The sequence below is a fragment of the Salminus brasiliensis genome, chromosome 17, assembly GCF_030463535.1.
Source record: "Salminus brasiliensis chromosome 17, fSalBra1.hap2, whole genome shotgun sequence".
Classification (NCBI taxonomy): domain Eukaryota; kingdom Metazoa; phylum Chordata; class Actinopteri; order Characiformes; family Bryconidae; genus Salminus; species Salminus brasiliensis.
In genome coordinates this window covers 32,358,388-32,374,695 of record NC_132894.1, presented here as the reverse complement: position 1 = coordinate 32,374,695, position 16,308 = coordinate 32,358,388, and the positions used below count along the sequence as shown (strand labels likewise).

General features: G+C 42.1%; 1 protein-coding gene across 1 annotated transcript; it reads right to left on the bottom strand.

Moving 5' to 3' along the window:
* Positions 1–392: 392 nt before the first annotated feature.
* Positions 393–10,197, bottom strand: opn6a (opsin 6, group member a). The gene is made up of 6 exons (XM_072660710.1): positions 10,071–10,197; positions 7,913–8,118; positions 3,878–3,977; positions 1,858–1,962; positions 1,174–1,397; positions 393–911 (listed from the first exon to the last, which is right to left on the bottom strand). Exons 1-6 carry the CDS (start codon positions 10,195–10,197, stop codon positions 393–395), a joined length of 1,281 nt encoding a protein of 426 aa, XP_072516811.1.
* Between the last annotated feature and the right edge of the window lie 6,111 nt (positions 10,198–16,308).

Below are 16,308 nucleotides of genomic sequence, written 5' to 3'. Positions count from 1 at the left end.
ATATTCACATGTCTATCTATCTGTCTGTTTATCTACATATCTGTATGTCTGTATATCTACATATCTATCTGTATGTCTATCTATCTACCTAATCTATTTACATGTCTAACTGTCTGTCTATCTACATATCTGTCTATCTACATATCTACCTACCTACCTACTTACCTACATATTGGTCTGTCTATCTATTCTTTTATGAGTGTTCTGTGTCATTGATGGGGAGAACAGGGTAAACTTTAAATATTTATTTTCACATTATAACTCTTACATACAGAATAATATTCTTATAGAAAAATAGCATTTCTGGTCTACATCTCAAATAATTCAGTTTCATCCAATTATCATTCATATAAAAACTGGAAAATATGACAATTATAAATGAAACAAGCGTTCTACAATCTGTCACACTCGTACTCCACGGATTCGGACGCTTGGGGCACCTCAATGAAATACACCTCCTGGTTAGCTAGTGGAGGGCTGGGGGGTCGACTTCCCACTCCAGAGTCAGGGCTGGGGGCAGGGTTGGGAGGATCTCCACCAGGCCGAGGCTTCTTTTCATTGTTTATTCGTTCCGGACTGCGTCCCTCCGCTCCCTCAACCCTGGGCCTGTGGCGTGGGATGTGGACGGCCGGGGATGGGCCTTCACCTTTGCCTTTGATGTGTTTGTAGCGTTTAAGCCGGACGGCATCTTTACCCTCTCTGGCGCAGGGCAGCAGCACACCCACGTCTTTGCGGAACTTGGAGCTGAGGCCGAAGTAGATGAGGGGGTTGTAGAAACTGGCCGACTTGGCAAACAGGCGGGTGAAGATGCTGGTCAGGTTTGGCACGTGAAAGCCCCAGGCTGACCACATGGAGACTACAGCGTACGGAGACCAAGCCAGGATGAACGCTGTGCAGATTACTATAGAGACCTGAGATAGAACAGAGAGCAGGTCAAACTGGTGAGAACTGGAGTGGTCAATCATCCAAGACACTCTATGTCCAAATGTCTGTGGACACCCTTCTAATGAATGCATTCAGCTACTTTAAGGTTCACCCATATATGCGGATGCACACACACAGCTTGTCTAGTGCCTGTAGAGAAGTATTGCCAATAGAATAGGACTCTCTGGAACAGATAAACAGAAACCTACTGGTCGATGTTTAAGTGGCAGAGGAACAAATCTGACTCACGATGGTAACATCCCGCTCGATCTTCCTCTGCCTGTCTGTCAGGTCACCCTCTGCGGACATGGCGTTTCCTCTCTTTACCGTGTTGATGATGGACACGTAGGAGAAGAGCATGACCAGCACAGGGACGACGAAGCAGAAGATGAGGATGGTGATAATGTAGGATTTGTGAATGGTGGAGTAATTTGCTTTTGCCCAGTCAATCTCACAGGTACCATACCCTCGATCTGTAGAAGAAGGGAAACAACAGATTTTATGGACTGAATTGGATTAATCAAGGGCTTGAAGGACATTTGAATGTTCATGGAAACAATACTAAGAAATAGAGGTAAAACATAAATAAATAAATAAATAAATAAATAAACAAATAAAAAAATTGTGAATTTAAGTAATAAAAATGTAATTTTCTTGTGAGTTCCAAGTAGGGCATGTCAGCTGTCCAAGATGGCCGCACCACACATCAACAGTAGTGAAAGCAGTAGTGTTGTACAGTTTATCAGCACTTCTGTCTATTTGTGTCTCATTAAATCAGGCGTACACTCAGTACCGTCCACCTTCTGTCTGTGGACATGTGGAAGAACCTCTATGGCTCTATAAAGCATCTACAAGGTAGGCAGACTTACATAGGAGATGTTTCTAATAAAGCCAATTACTGTAAATATACACTGACAGAACACTCATACTGACCTGTGTAACTTCCCCAGCCCAGCAGCGGCGCTCCAGACCAGAACACGGCTCCAATCCATATCAATATGACACACGTGCCTATAGTGGCATTGGTTATACAGTGTGCTGTGAAGAGAAGGCACAGTCTGTGAAACAGCCTGATGTTTTATTGTTGTATTAAGTACAGTAAGTGTACTCCGAGGTTCACTCTGTAGATTTGTACAGGGCTTCCCGGATTATTGGCCCCCTTATTAAAATCTCTATTTAAATAAAATAACAGAATTGAAATTATGTACCATGACAGTGGAAATATGTGGCGTACATTTTGTTTGTAAGGATATCTGGGGCACCAATACTTAATACAAAACAATAATAAAATGTTTATTTTATTATTGTTTTTTATTTTATTATTATTTATTATTTAAGTTTATTTATTTAAGTTCCATAATAAATCAAGTCTTTCAGAGTCAGAGGGATTTGGTGTGAAAGGGTTTCACTGTAGAAAACGTACAGTAAAAACACCACCAGTGAACCTACACACATCTTCTGACATACAGATGTAATATTAACAATGGTAAAATAGTGGCAAGCCTGAAAAAGGACATTATACCACGCTTCATGTATCTCTCCACCAAACAGTGGCTTTGAGTGGTGATAAAACAGTGTCTGGGGGGCTCAGAGTGGTCTAGTGGTATTAGGCGCTGACACTTATGCTGCCTGCCATCAGCATCCGGAGCCCAAGAGAGCACAATCTGCCTTGCTCTCTCCGGGTGAGTAGATGGCTCTCTCTCTCTCCCCATATCACTTCAGTATGATGTTGGTCGGCATGTGTGTCTGCCAGCCGATGCATCAGAACTGGGTACCCCACCCTTCCCCCTACTGGGCTTGCATCGCTGCAGTTCGAGAAGGGCGGTGGCTGGTTGTGAATGTGGCTCAAGTGGAGGGGGCATGTGTCAGTCCTCACCCTCCCAGTGCCAGGAGCATTACATGGGATTGGAGAGAGTACTAATGAGTGGGTAATTGGGGAAGAATCTAAAATTAGGGAAGAAATTTGGGTTAAAAACTAAACTAAAAACAAAGGTGTCTCAGGCTAATGGAGCCTGTCTTGCGAAGCTTTAGCGTAACTCGTTCCACGAAAGCAGTTAACACCCTTTTCTGTCAACCCAGGTTTAGATACTCAAGCCCATAGGATAAAGCCGTGCGCACGTTATGTTTACAGCAAACAGATAATCATGAGGTAAAGGAGCCAAGAAACATTAAGAAGAAGTTCATTATTATTACGTAGAGAAGTTAATATTATTTTCACTGGTTAAAAGAAAAGCTTTCACATAAAACCTTGTATCTCCAAAACGACAACTTTACAGGAGAAGGAAAAAAAACTCAACTTTCAATGGACGTCAATGTAAAAATATTTTATTCAGGGTCATTTTGGGGCATTTCTATTGGTGCATTCATCACGAAATTTAAACACCACGTAAAGGACAACCGCCAGATTCACATTCCGTCAAAAACTGAAAAATAAAAATGCAAGGTTTTTGCCTGACAGCAACAACACACTTGTAGTGTGACTGTCTCTGCCAATGTCTCAAGAAAGAAAAAAGAAAAAGTCTCTCAAAGGACTGGAGAGATCTACCTCAGCCCTGATTACCCCAAGAGCTGTTAATGATCCAAAATCCCAAACTTAACCTGCTTAACCTGGAGCAGATTTGGCATGTAGCACAGGTCGTCTTGGCGATGTATCCAACAAGTAAAAAGTGCCTGAAAATCCAGGATTAGATCAAACTACGCTTGAAGTTAGCTGGCTAAGCAGGACGGTTAGTGTGAGAGCTTTATGAGATGTAACAGACGTCTGGACACTATCACAGCAGGTGCTGACTCAATACGTTTGTTGTGAATGGAGTATTTCACATCAAACCACCTAAAAGGCCATTGACCTTTGACATTGACCTGCTTTAGGAACGGCCTGCTTGGAGCATTTTATATTGAATCTCTTTCAGGACTTTCCCAAATTTAGGCCATGGCCTCTAATCTCTCGCCTCACCTTTGTTTGGGTGGCATCCCTTGATGTATCGAGTGATGCTGATGGCGGTTAATGTGTTGATGCTGCCCAGACCAAAGAGCAGTGTAAAGAAGCCATCAACCTGGAGAAGACACAAACACCAGTATGAGACATAACACCACTGAATCAGCCAATCCTGAGGCAGACGAGTCGCTGGTAATTAGCAGCTCGGGATGCGAAAGCATGCAGTCATTTCTAATACAGGCTTAAGCTATTCATAGAAAAGTCGACCACATAAGAGTTCCTTGTTCCTTGTGCTGTTTGCTGGGCGTTCGCTTGTCAATTTGTCTCCTGGAATAGATGAATCAATTATGCACACGAGAAGTAAATGCTCGTGGCTCTTTATGGAGAACATAATTCAGCATAATTCATAAACTGTTAATTGTGGCGTCTAAAAGCTTTGATCCAATAAGCCAGTTTAGAGGCTGCCTGGTGCTAATTGTGAGGAAATTGTCCGTGGTGCTTCACATCTAAGGAATTAGAAAGAGAATTAGGAAAGGAGAAAGGTGGGTTTAGCAGCAATTTAGAACATTTCTTAAACAACATTATGTAGCATTTGCACATTAATCTCTTGAGACTCTGCGTCCTCATATGGGAACATTACATTTATGCTTTTCTGCACCATGAAACTTCACTGTTTATAACTCTGACCTTTTGGCCTCATAAGAGGACGTTGTTTTATGGAGAAAGACTTCCTGCACAAAGACACAAAGACAAATTAAAAATGCACACCAAGCAAAAGTCCGGATCTCAGGAGGTTAAAATATCAGCGTCGGCATCGTGCTGAAGCTACACTGACTGTAACAGAGAGAATGGCGTCTCTGTCATTGCCACTCTGGGCTAACCCGAGTCATATTAGTGTAAAATCCTGTAGCATTACTCTACCGCCTCAGTCCACATGATACACTACTTACAGATCAAGCCAACTGCTGGATATAAGCTTTCATTATGCAGTTACATTAGCTAACTGGTGGCTATAAGTTTCCTCTACTTGTTAGCTACTTTTGCTAAATAGTGGCTATAAGCTTCCTTTCCTTTTAGCTACATTAGCCAACTGGTGGCTATAAGTTTCTTTTACTTGTTAGCTACATTAGCTAACTGGTGGCTATAAGTTTCCTTTACTTGTTAGCTACATTAGCCAACTGGTGGCTATAAGTTTCTTTTACTTGTTAGCTACATTAGCTAACTGGTGGCTATAAGTTTCCTCTACTTGTTAGCTACTTTTGCTAAATAGTGGCTATAAGCTTCCTTTCCTTTTAGCTACATTATCTAGCTAACTGGTGGCTATAAGTTTCCATAATTGTTAGCTACATTAGCTAACTGGTGGCTATAAGTTTCCTCTACTTGTTAGCTACATTATCTAGCTAACTGGTGGCTATAAGTTTCCTCTACTTGTTAGCTACATTAGCTAACTGGTGGCTATAAGCTTCCTTTCCATTTAGCTACATTATCTAGCTAACTGGTGGCTATAAGTTTCCATAATTGTTAGCTACATTAGCTAACTGGTGGCTATAAGTTTCCATAATTGTTAGCTACATTAGCTAACTGGTGGCTATAAGTTTCCATAATTGTTAGCTACATTAGCTAACTGGTGGCTATCAGCTTCCTTTACTTGTTAGCTACATTAGCTAACTGGTGGCTATAAGTTTCCTCTACTTGTTAGCTACTTTTGCTAAATAGTGGCTATAAGCTTCCTTTACATGTTAGCTACATTAGCTAGCTAACTGGTGGCTATAAGTTTCCATAATTGTTAGCTACATTAGCTAACTGGTGGCTATAAGTTTCCATAATTGTTAGCTACATTAGCTAACTGGTGGCTATAAGTTTCCATAATTGTTAGCTACATTAGCTAACTGGTGGCTATAAGCTTCCATCACATAGCTACATTAGCCAACTGGTGGCTATAAGTGTCCTTTACTTGTAAGTTATGTGGGTAACGTAAGCTTCCATTACTTATTAACGTCATATATTAACTGCTGATAAACCTCTATTACTTGTTAGCGAAATTAGCTACTTGTGGCTGGAAGCTTCCATTACCTGTTAGCTACGTTAGCTTCACAGCTCCAGTGCAAAACTAAAGAAGCAAACTTTAGACAGTGAACATGAACAGATCAGTTAACTTAGACAATTTCTTTACGCCAAACTACACTTTAAAATGAGGTGAGCGTTTTTTCCGCGGCTGGTGGTCCGCACAGACGATAACACAGTGACCACAGACGAGATCATCAGCACGCAGGGGGGACGGGAATCCTCTCAAGACTCTTAAGGACAGATTGACAGGTCATGTCTAAACATATCCGTCTCTGTCTCTCTCTGTCTAACACACGTCCTGCGATTCAGCCAGCATTACAGTTTGTAATCCTCTCTAATTCAGTCTCTCTCGCGCTCTCTCGCGCTCTCTCGCTGCCAGCAGACACAAACAGTTGTGACTACTAGAACAGATTAATCTGCTTCGGAGGGCAATTCAGCGATTCCCCATTAAACCTCAATCTCGACACGAGGAGCTTCGGCCTTTATCCCATACCTCCAAAGTTCAGTCCTAGAGCCAGAGCATTCTCTGCTTCTAAACCATGCAAGTCATCCTAAACACATTCAATGACGTTGAGGTCTGGACTCTGATGTGGTCTGTCTATTTTTATGAGAACAGCAGCAGCTTATGCAGTTTGATTTGATCTAATCTTCTTCTTGTTGGTCTGTTTGTTTTTCTCTGCAGGAGCGTCTTGATCAATTTTCTTCATCCTTTCAAACCCAGAGCGTTGAGTAGTCTCCTCACAGTGGAAGGATGGACAGAGACTAGAGTGAAGAGAGCGAGAGTGGAGCTGGAGTTGCTCATCTCGCTTGTTTATATGAAGGGAGTTGGTCTTTTGGTGGTCTACAGGTTTTGGAGGTCTCATTTTCTCATTTCTCTTTGCCCTTCGTTATGCATTGACATTATTTTATGTCTGATCTCCTCAATAATATCTTCTAATTTCTTCTACTTCATGGAGTCCTGTATTTTTGAGGGCTCCATTATTAGTTAGCTACAATAGCCAACTAGTGGCTATAAGCTTTCTTTACGTCTAAGTTACGTGAGGTACATAAGCTTCCATTCCACTTGTTAATGTTGGTTATACTGGCCAGGTTACGCTGGAGTTTTGGTGGTCTACAAGGTCTTCCGTGAGTGTCTAATTTTCTCTAGATTATCCATCTATCTACTGTCCTGTATTTTGAAGGAATCATACCATGGTGTTATGGTTTGCCTTCTGTTCTTTTAACAGTTCCTCTGTACTGAAAAAAAACCTTTCCTCACTTTGAGAAATTACACACAGAGCTAAAGACGAATTACCTATCCACCAGCAAGACCTCGGCTCTGAAGGTGTAATCTCAGGGTTATTCATAGAAATGTCATTATTCACAGATCCATTCTGCACCTTTCAATGAGCGCGAATGAGTCCCTCGTCACTTTGCTTTTAGCAGGACGCGATACTAGGATGCATTAGCGCTGTTAACGCCACACCCTGAGTCCAGCAGCTCAAAGACATGGTGAGAAAAAAACAGACGTCCAGCTCGCTCTTCAAATGGGACTAGCCGTGCTAATGGCCTATTAACAGAGCTGTGGATTGCCACCTATCGCAAAGTAATAACAATGTTTGTCCAAATCCAGTCAAAACAGGACACCAGGTTGTCTGGTCTATCCGCTTCAGACGAGACGGCAAGAAAGGGACTGCAGTTCGATATGATTTTGCCTTTGATCTCCACTGCTTGTGTAGTTGTGTAGAGATGTCACCAAGTTTTGATCTCACAAAACACAACATATTCAGTATATCTGCATATTCAGCCTACTGCAGTTTAGCCCCGCCCATTCACAATACAGCACAACCAATCAGAGATCATTCATATAAATACATCAGCTTGATCTGATCTAAGAAATAAACAGAGGTTTGGAAGATAGTCTAGTAGGAGTAAATTAGGACTGTTCTTGAAACAGAAACCCATAAGTGTGAGATATGACCCCCTTTTTGACCCACACCATCGTACCTGGCAGGTCCACACAGAGGTGATGAGGTAGCCGTTGTCTCGAAACACGTTGAAGATTTCGAGGATCCCGCGTGAGTATCCAAACACAGATATACTGGCGTCGGATATGGCCAGGTTTAGAGTGAGGTAATCCGTGGGCTGCAGAGACGTCCTCTGCTTAAACAGGACAAAGATCACAATGCTGTTTCCAAACCATGACAGCCAGCCTGCAGAAATAAAATTAATAAATTATTTAATAATTAATAGACAAATAGCTCGATTCTGTGATTCCATGGTAATTCGCTCTGTGAAATGAAAGGCATTTCAATGTAAGCCTTTAACACTTTGAAGTCTATGGTCTTTTAAGTCAGTTCCTCGTCCTCATAACTACTGTTTTATATGATTAATCAAATACAATTATACAATAGAAGTTACCAAATTAATATTAATAGTAATTAATAGTAGCAGATTTCCCCCTAATTTCAATAGTTACTGAATAATTGCAGAAGGTAATGAACAATAACTGTAGATACTGAATACTGAATAGTTTACTATAGTTATACTTATTAATTCACAGTAGTTACTAATGATATACAGTAACTGGATTATTTACGGTAGTTATTAAAGTATTTACAGTAGTTACTTAATAGTTTACGGTAGTTACTGAATCATTAACAATAATTGCTGACTTTTTAATTATTCAGATGGGCCTTGGCCAGGGAAATAAGCAGGAACCTTAAGGTCACTCTGAGAAAGCTCCAGCGTATGTTTGTGGAGATGGGAGAACCTTTCAGAGGATTAAGCATCCAGGCAGCACTCCACAATCACCCCTTTATGGTAGAGTGGCCAGACAGACTCCTTTGTGAAAGGCATAGGACCGCCTAGTGGACTCTCAAACCATGAGAAACGATATCCTCTGGTCCGATGACGCCAAATTTGAACGTTTTGGCCCAAATATCAAGCGTAATGTCTGGAGGAAACCAGGCTCTGCTCATCACCTGACTAATGCCATCCCTACAGTGAAGCATTGCCGTGGCAGCATCATGGTGTGGAGATGTTTTTCAGCCGTGGGACCGGGACGTCTAGTCCTGATAGACGGAAAAAAGACGAATGTAGCTAAGTACACCGAGATCCACGAAGAAAACCTGCTCCTGCGCTCTGGATCTCAGCCTGGAGCAGGCTTGAAGGTTTAGCTTGCAACATGACAATGACCCAAAGCACACAGCCAAGAGAATAAAGGAGTGGCTTCAGAAACATGGAGAAGGTAGTAGGGGTGTGCAGACTTTCCGGCTGGACTGTACATACATGTACAGGTATACAGTATTGTGCATAGGTATAAGGACAAAAGTATTGGGACACCTGTTCCTCAATTATTTCTTCTGAAATCAAGAATATTAAAAAAGCATTGCTTGCTTTTGTTGGAGTAACTTTAGAGTCTCTACTGTCCAGGAGAGACAAGAAGGCTTTCTACTAGACCTCAACTCCCCATCTCATCCCAAAAGTACTGGATGGAGCTCCACCACCATCATTCCAGAGAACACAGCTCTTCCACTGCTCCACAGCTCAATGCTGGGGGGCTTTATACCCCTTCTAGCCCACGCCTGGCATTAGGCAGCATGGTGCCAATAGGTTCAGGTACTTCTCTGCATTTGCACCTTAAAGTAGCTGAATGCATTCATTAGAAGGGGTGTCCACAAACATTTGGGCAGGTAGGTAGACAGTACACAGAGATAAATGGATAGAGTTAGGGTTAGGATAGACCGAGCTCAATAAAGCTGCTGAAACAGGTCAGAGGAGAGTGTAATCCAGCTGCTCTATAGATACAGTACAGAAATGTACTGACCCATGACCTTTTTCCAGAAACCATCCTAATTTAACCAGCCTTATTGTATCAGGGCTGCAGACAGGAAGTTAAAGAGGCACTTAACACTTCCTGCTACCCTGATCAACACTAAGGCAGTAAGTGCACTTGATTCAAATGAGTGAACATTGAAGAGCTTAATTACCAGTCGAGCTGCCTGTAGTCTAGCGAATGCAATCCACCACCGATCTGCTAGAACCCCCCATTAACCCCCCAAAGCTTTAAGAGCTTTAAGAGCTATTCAAGTCACAGTGGTCCAAATAAGACCCCCGAGCCCAAAAACTTGGAGAAAAGCTCGAGCCTGAGCTGAAAACCCACCCAGCAGCAGCAGGTAGACTCCTATGATGGTCTCGCCCTGGTCAGACAGTGGAGGATCTTTGCTCATCAGGCTGAAGTTGTTGTTCCTCCACGGTATGTTCCCCACCTGCGGCGGACTCAGAGACATGCTGGCAGCGCGAGCCTTTAGACCACCTCAGACATGAATGACCGGAGAGCGGCGGAGCCACCGAGCTGCTGTTAAAAGCTCCTGAGCCGTTTTGGACACCCTGCTGCTACCACGCGCGCGCGCGCGCGCATGCAGGCACGCACACACACACACACACACACACACACACACTGTGTAAATCCCCACTAAAAATACCGCGTGGCGCTGCCTGCAGCCCGGGGTGGTGACGTGAGGCATCGGTAATCCAGCTAACTCCCTCCAGCAGATGGAAGTTTAGTGACGAGGATTAGCACTGGCAAGAGCTGTAGATCAATAGGAGGTGTTTACTAATGGGGCAGATCACCCAGTATGAAGTCTTATCACCCAGTATGAAGTCTTATTAACCAGTATGAAGTCTTATTAACCAGTATGAAGTCTTATCACTCAGTATGAAGTCTTATTACCCAGTATGAAGTCTTATCACCCAGTATGAAGTCTTATTACCCAGTATGAAGTCTTATCACCCAGTATGAAGTCTTATTAACCAGTATGAAGTCTTATCACTCAGTATGAAGTCTTATCACCCAGTATGAAGTCTTATCACCCAGTATGAAGTCTTATTAATCAGTATGAAGTTTTATCACCAGTATAAAGTTTTATCACCCAGTATGAAGTCTTATTAACCAGTATAAAATCTTATTAACCAGTATGAAGTTTTATCACCCAGAAGAAAGTTATACCACCCAGTATAAAGTCTTATCACCCAGTATGAAGTTTTATAACCCAGTATGAAGTTTTATCACCCAGTTTGAAGTCTTATCACCCAGTATGAAGTCTTATCACCCAGTATAAAGTCTTATTAACCAGTGTGAAGTTCTGTAGCTGAGTATCCTACTGGCCAGTGGTCGCTCTCCGTGGTGCTGAAGTGCAGCTTGTTCTATGAGTCTATAAACATAATACATACAGATACATTGTAATATATACTGTAGGTCCTTATTTATAAGAAATGCTTATAGAATATATTATTATTGCTACATGTAGGTACTAGCATATGTTAATAATGCTCGGGCATATATTACTGGTTTCATACAGGTTCTTACACATATAATACATATGGGATATTTTATCATAACATATAGGTAACTGCATACACATAATATATACATGATACATTAATATTTTCCTATTTGAACTTACTGATCATCGCTGTCAGAGTTGTCATGTGACAGGGTGCAAAATTATCATAATGGGCAGGGATGCGATTGCACATGTTTCCCAACTGCATAACAGTGGTGCCCCACAGGTCATTGATGCGAGAGGGGAACAGAGACTCCAGTAAGTGGTACACCTTCCATCAAACCCAAACTGCGTATTTAGTATTTATGGTTTTAGTTTATTGGTTTCTTACTTGCAAAAAATAATGAAACGAAAAGCAAAAATATAATGTTTATCATTATTATATCATCTCAGACACAAAGGATGTCTGTCTTGTTTTAGTGAGGCTTGTATGATCTGTTTTATATTGTGTTTTTGCACGTTGTCACCTAGAATGCAAAACAATAACAACAATAAGAACGAGAATGTCATCTTCTTCTTCATCATCATCTGCTGCAGCCGTCTTCCTGGAAGGATTTGCACTAGATGTTGGAATGGTGCTTTGGAGTTCCATCACTGCAGAGATCCCCACAGCCCAAAGCTTGGGGCTTTATACCCCTCTAGCCCATGCTTGGCATTGGGTTTGGTGACCTTAGGCTAATGTGGCTGCGTCAGAGTGTCCCACTCTACTACTCAATGGTTTTCTGTGGAGATTATACAAGCTGTGTGTCCACTAAACACCAGCAATGGGTGTTTTTCAGTAATAGGGGTGTCTACATATCTCTGTATGTCTAGTGTATTTATAATAATATTATAATAATAATAATAATAATAATAATCATAACAAATGTCCGTTAGTGTGTGCTTCAGGTCAGCAGCCACCATTCCAGTGCTTTGCTAATAGGATCACTAAAGTAGGGAGTGGAGGATAGGAGGAAAGTGCTCTCAAGGCCTCAGGATAATCCTTAGATGCATTTGATTCCCTAAGGCAGAGCTGTACAGTCACAAACACACGTTGTAGGAGCCTGTACTAGAAAAGACTACTTCAAGGTACTTTAAGTAGTGTTTTGAGTGATACCTTAGAAGAACCACTTTTGGTTTAATAGAGAACCATGTTTGTAAGATGATGAAGAATCTTTTAAAAATCTTTTCGTTTCTTTAGGACTCACACTTCTCTATTACAAACATATCTACAGGTGGTTTTTCAATGGCATTGCCGAAAGAAAACAAGGATGCCATGTTTCCCTTCCCTATGCAAATGAAGCCATGTTGTCAAATTTGCAACCAGAGTCCACGCAGTAGAGACTAGAGGCGGAACTAGACTCATCTACTCAGAGCATGCATGTCTCAGACCTCCTTCACTGAGCTTACAGCACAGAAGCAGAGCAGATTTCCTCTGTGGATACCCAGTTTGTCTGGGAAGTGGAATGCTTTACCAGTGAAAGTGCCAAATAAAAACAGAGGAAAATGAGATGAAAAAATGGGCTGTTTTATAATGGAAACATATGGAGGTGGGCGGAGCTACACATCATACTGCTACCAGAGAGGTGCTAACCCAGTGGTTGCTTTACTTCTGAGAGACATTTCGCGGTGCATGTTTTCTACAGTTATTGCCATGGACAGTAGCTTGAACATGTACTAGCTTCAGAGTTAAAATGGACTTATAATGGAGGCTAATGGGCAGATGCTTCAGCCAAATGCTTTTCAGTTCTGATTGGAATCAGAAGAGAGCTACAGATACAGCAGATGGGGATAAGGTAGATCTCCATCTCCAAAATGCTGGAGTCTTCTTTTTTAAGACAGCTAAAAGTAGAAAGCTCCAGTAAACGATGGGTATAAAGACTCTAAGCGTTACACTAATGATCTACGAAGGCCATCATTTATCTGACCATGAGTCATTTTGTGAAGACTTGATTCCTGTCCGGATGTGGTTTGGTCAAGCGTGTCAGAGCGCTCTATGTGTGCCTTGGCATCGCCTTTCCTCTGCTATCAATAGTCTAATTGTAGCTGATTATTTTGAAAGCCAACTCGGCGACATTCCAGAGAAAAGCAGGGAATAAGTGCTGGTTCCACACTCTGAAATCACCAACGCTTGCTCTATAAAGGGATCACTGGTACTGTGAAGCCTACAGTAAAAGCTAACAAATCCATACATAATATGCAAATTAAATGTAAAAAATACATGAATATATAAATATATACCTTTAAAGATTTATACTATATATATATATATAATGTATAATGTATATATAATAATTCAAATCCTGAATCAACCAATGAAAAACTGTATAAATGCAGGCCAACAGAGCTCTCCTATTGGTTAGGACTTCAGGAGCTGTGCTAAAGTGGTTCATTTACTGCAGCATTCACTGGCTTGAACTGGATAGATTCAAAATCTGGAACAGAACAGAATAACAGTATCACACTCTTATGACAAAAATAAAGGTGCTATAACACGTTATTTGAGTGATGCCATAGAAAAACCATTGTCCATATAGTTAGTAAGTAAATAAAATACTTAGGTAAGTATAGGATGATTTTGAGGTGTGGTTTACATGATGCTAAGCTAATAGCCACAAGTGTCCATTGCCTAATTGACTGCACTGGGGTTTGGGGCGGGGTGGGTGATATTGCTCTGCAAAGTGGGCCCACTGATGACTTTCTTTACCTTCTGATTGTCATCTTGCTTCCTCCCATAGCTAATCCTCCAGTGTCTGACCAGGGCACAGGTCAAGGCCTTCAGGCTATTGTGGGAGGAGATAAGAAACCACCTGCAGAGAGTAAGAGAGAGAAAGAGAGAGAGAGTGGGAACAGTCTGAGAAGCCAAGCAGGGCTCACACTCCGCATTGCACACGCTGCACAGTCTGGCCTGATGTTAAGCATTTGGCGCCAGTGGGGAGGCAGCATGGCTGGAAATGAATGACGCCATCGGAGAGCGCTGGACTGAGGGAGATGCTGATTACATTTGTGTTGCTCAGTGGAGAAAGAGCATGATTGAGTGTGTGGGGGCTGATGGATGGCATTTCAAGAAGCAGAGTGCAGTACAGTATTGGGAGATTCAAGCTTTTTATTTTTAAAAAAATCCATCAAGAGAATCAGATTATCTTTTTGTTGTATTATTAAATATGAATGTATATGAGGAATGTGTTCTTGGTGGAATTGTGGAATACCATAAATAGATAACACAGCATACATATAGTAATAATAATGCTGATATTCTTTATCAAAGGCACTTCTTTTTGTTAAATTAGGTGCAGTAGTAATTTCACACAAGTGAGTATTTAGCTGTATATCAGCTTATTCTGCATAAAAAGCCACAAAGTCGCATCTAAACTGTTCCAAAAAACCTCAGTCAATCAGATTAGCTTTCCTCACACCTCAATACCTTCCCATACGACCTCAAAAGGCTTCACTAGAGAACCGTCTACTCTGTCTGTTGGCCAACCATTTTTTATGCTAAGTTACAGCTGCGGTGGAAAGTTTACACAGAGGCCACCAGGCAAGGCAGACCCCTGCTTGGGACCCCGGGCCTGTGGGCTGCCAAACGTTAAGCATTTATTAATACATTTATTAGCTAGCTAACATGGCTAGACTCGAGGACAGGAGGCCGCTGCATGGTAATTTTGCAGCAGCATGCGTAGTGTTTAAAGCATTCTGGGATATTTGGGGCGTGCCAAGTCCACACAAGCCACATAAAGTAAGTAAAGGTGCATGTACAGCTGTGGTAGTGATCACACACACACACACACTAGTAAACTAGGGGCAGTGAGTACACACACAAACAGAGCGGTGGGCAGCCAGCTCCAGTGCCCGGGGAGCAGAGAGGGTGAAGGGCCTTGCTCAAGGGCCCAACAGTGGCAGCTTGCCGAGCCCGGGTATCGAACCCACAACCCTGTTATCAATACAGCCGATGATTCACAGCGCCTGTCACTCTAAAATCAGTTCATCAATAGAAATTCAAGGTGAACGTCTTCTCCAAAGACACGCTCACACGTGAAAAATGAAACGAAGCAGAAGAGGGGGGAAAATTAAACAAATGATTCAGAAAAAGATTTGATCTTATGAAACGTGCGAATCATTGAGTCACAGTGACTCAACAACATCCGTCCTAAGATCAACTGGAAGGAAGGTGTTTTCATGAAACCGAAACACCACAAATCAAATCAGTCAAAACATGATGAACTCAGATCAGCACCTTAGACTGAGCACCGAAACGATGGGAAACGAGCAATGGGAAGCACCGCGTTTCAAATGAATCGATTCAGTGTCGAATCAGGGTTTCGAGGCTGCATCGCTAAGCAGGCTCTTGGAGCACTACCATGACCCCACAATTCTTCTCTATTCAAAATATAGTAGATCAGACACAATAACAGGTTTGTTATTGAGGTGACACCCTGTGAGACTTGGACTCAGACTCGGACCCAAGGCTTCACAAAAAGGCTGCATCGCGAGGAAAAGCCAATCTCCCTCCTTTCACTCTCGCAGGGGCCTGAGCCAGTGGTGAACAGTGGCCCTGCTGTCCTCTAGGCTAATAGGAAAAAAAAGGCTCATCTTTTTTCCCCTCTCCGATGCACTCTGAATGAGCCTGACTCTGAGGAGATGGATCACACTTCACAGCTCATTTCCGGCTGCCGGACAGAGCGCATAAATACTAAAGCAGGCAGGCAAATTGCACATTGTTAATAATACAGTCATCATCATGCATGCCATCACTGGAGCACTCATGTCATAACTCAGCAGTGTGAGAATCGGGTGGTTTTTTTAGACAGTTAAATGAAAAACTACTTTCACATTTAATTTGCCACACCAAGCATCTGGCTATGACTCAGCCCAGCTTCGCCAGCCTGATGGAGAAAAACATTTCACTGCTGCATAATCACTGTGTATCTACAGAAGTACATTTAATTATTCGCAAATCAACCACTGGATGAACCCATCAAGCAACAGCGAGTTCACAACAAAGTTTAAGAAGCAGTAGCACAGACGAAATGACTAATTTCCTTCTTATCTGCCTCTATCTGGTCAGGGTAGCAGTGG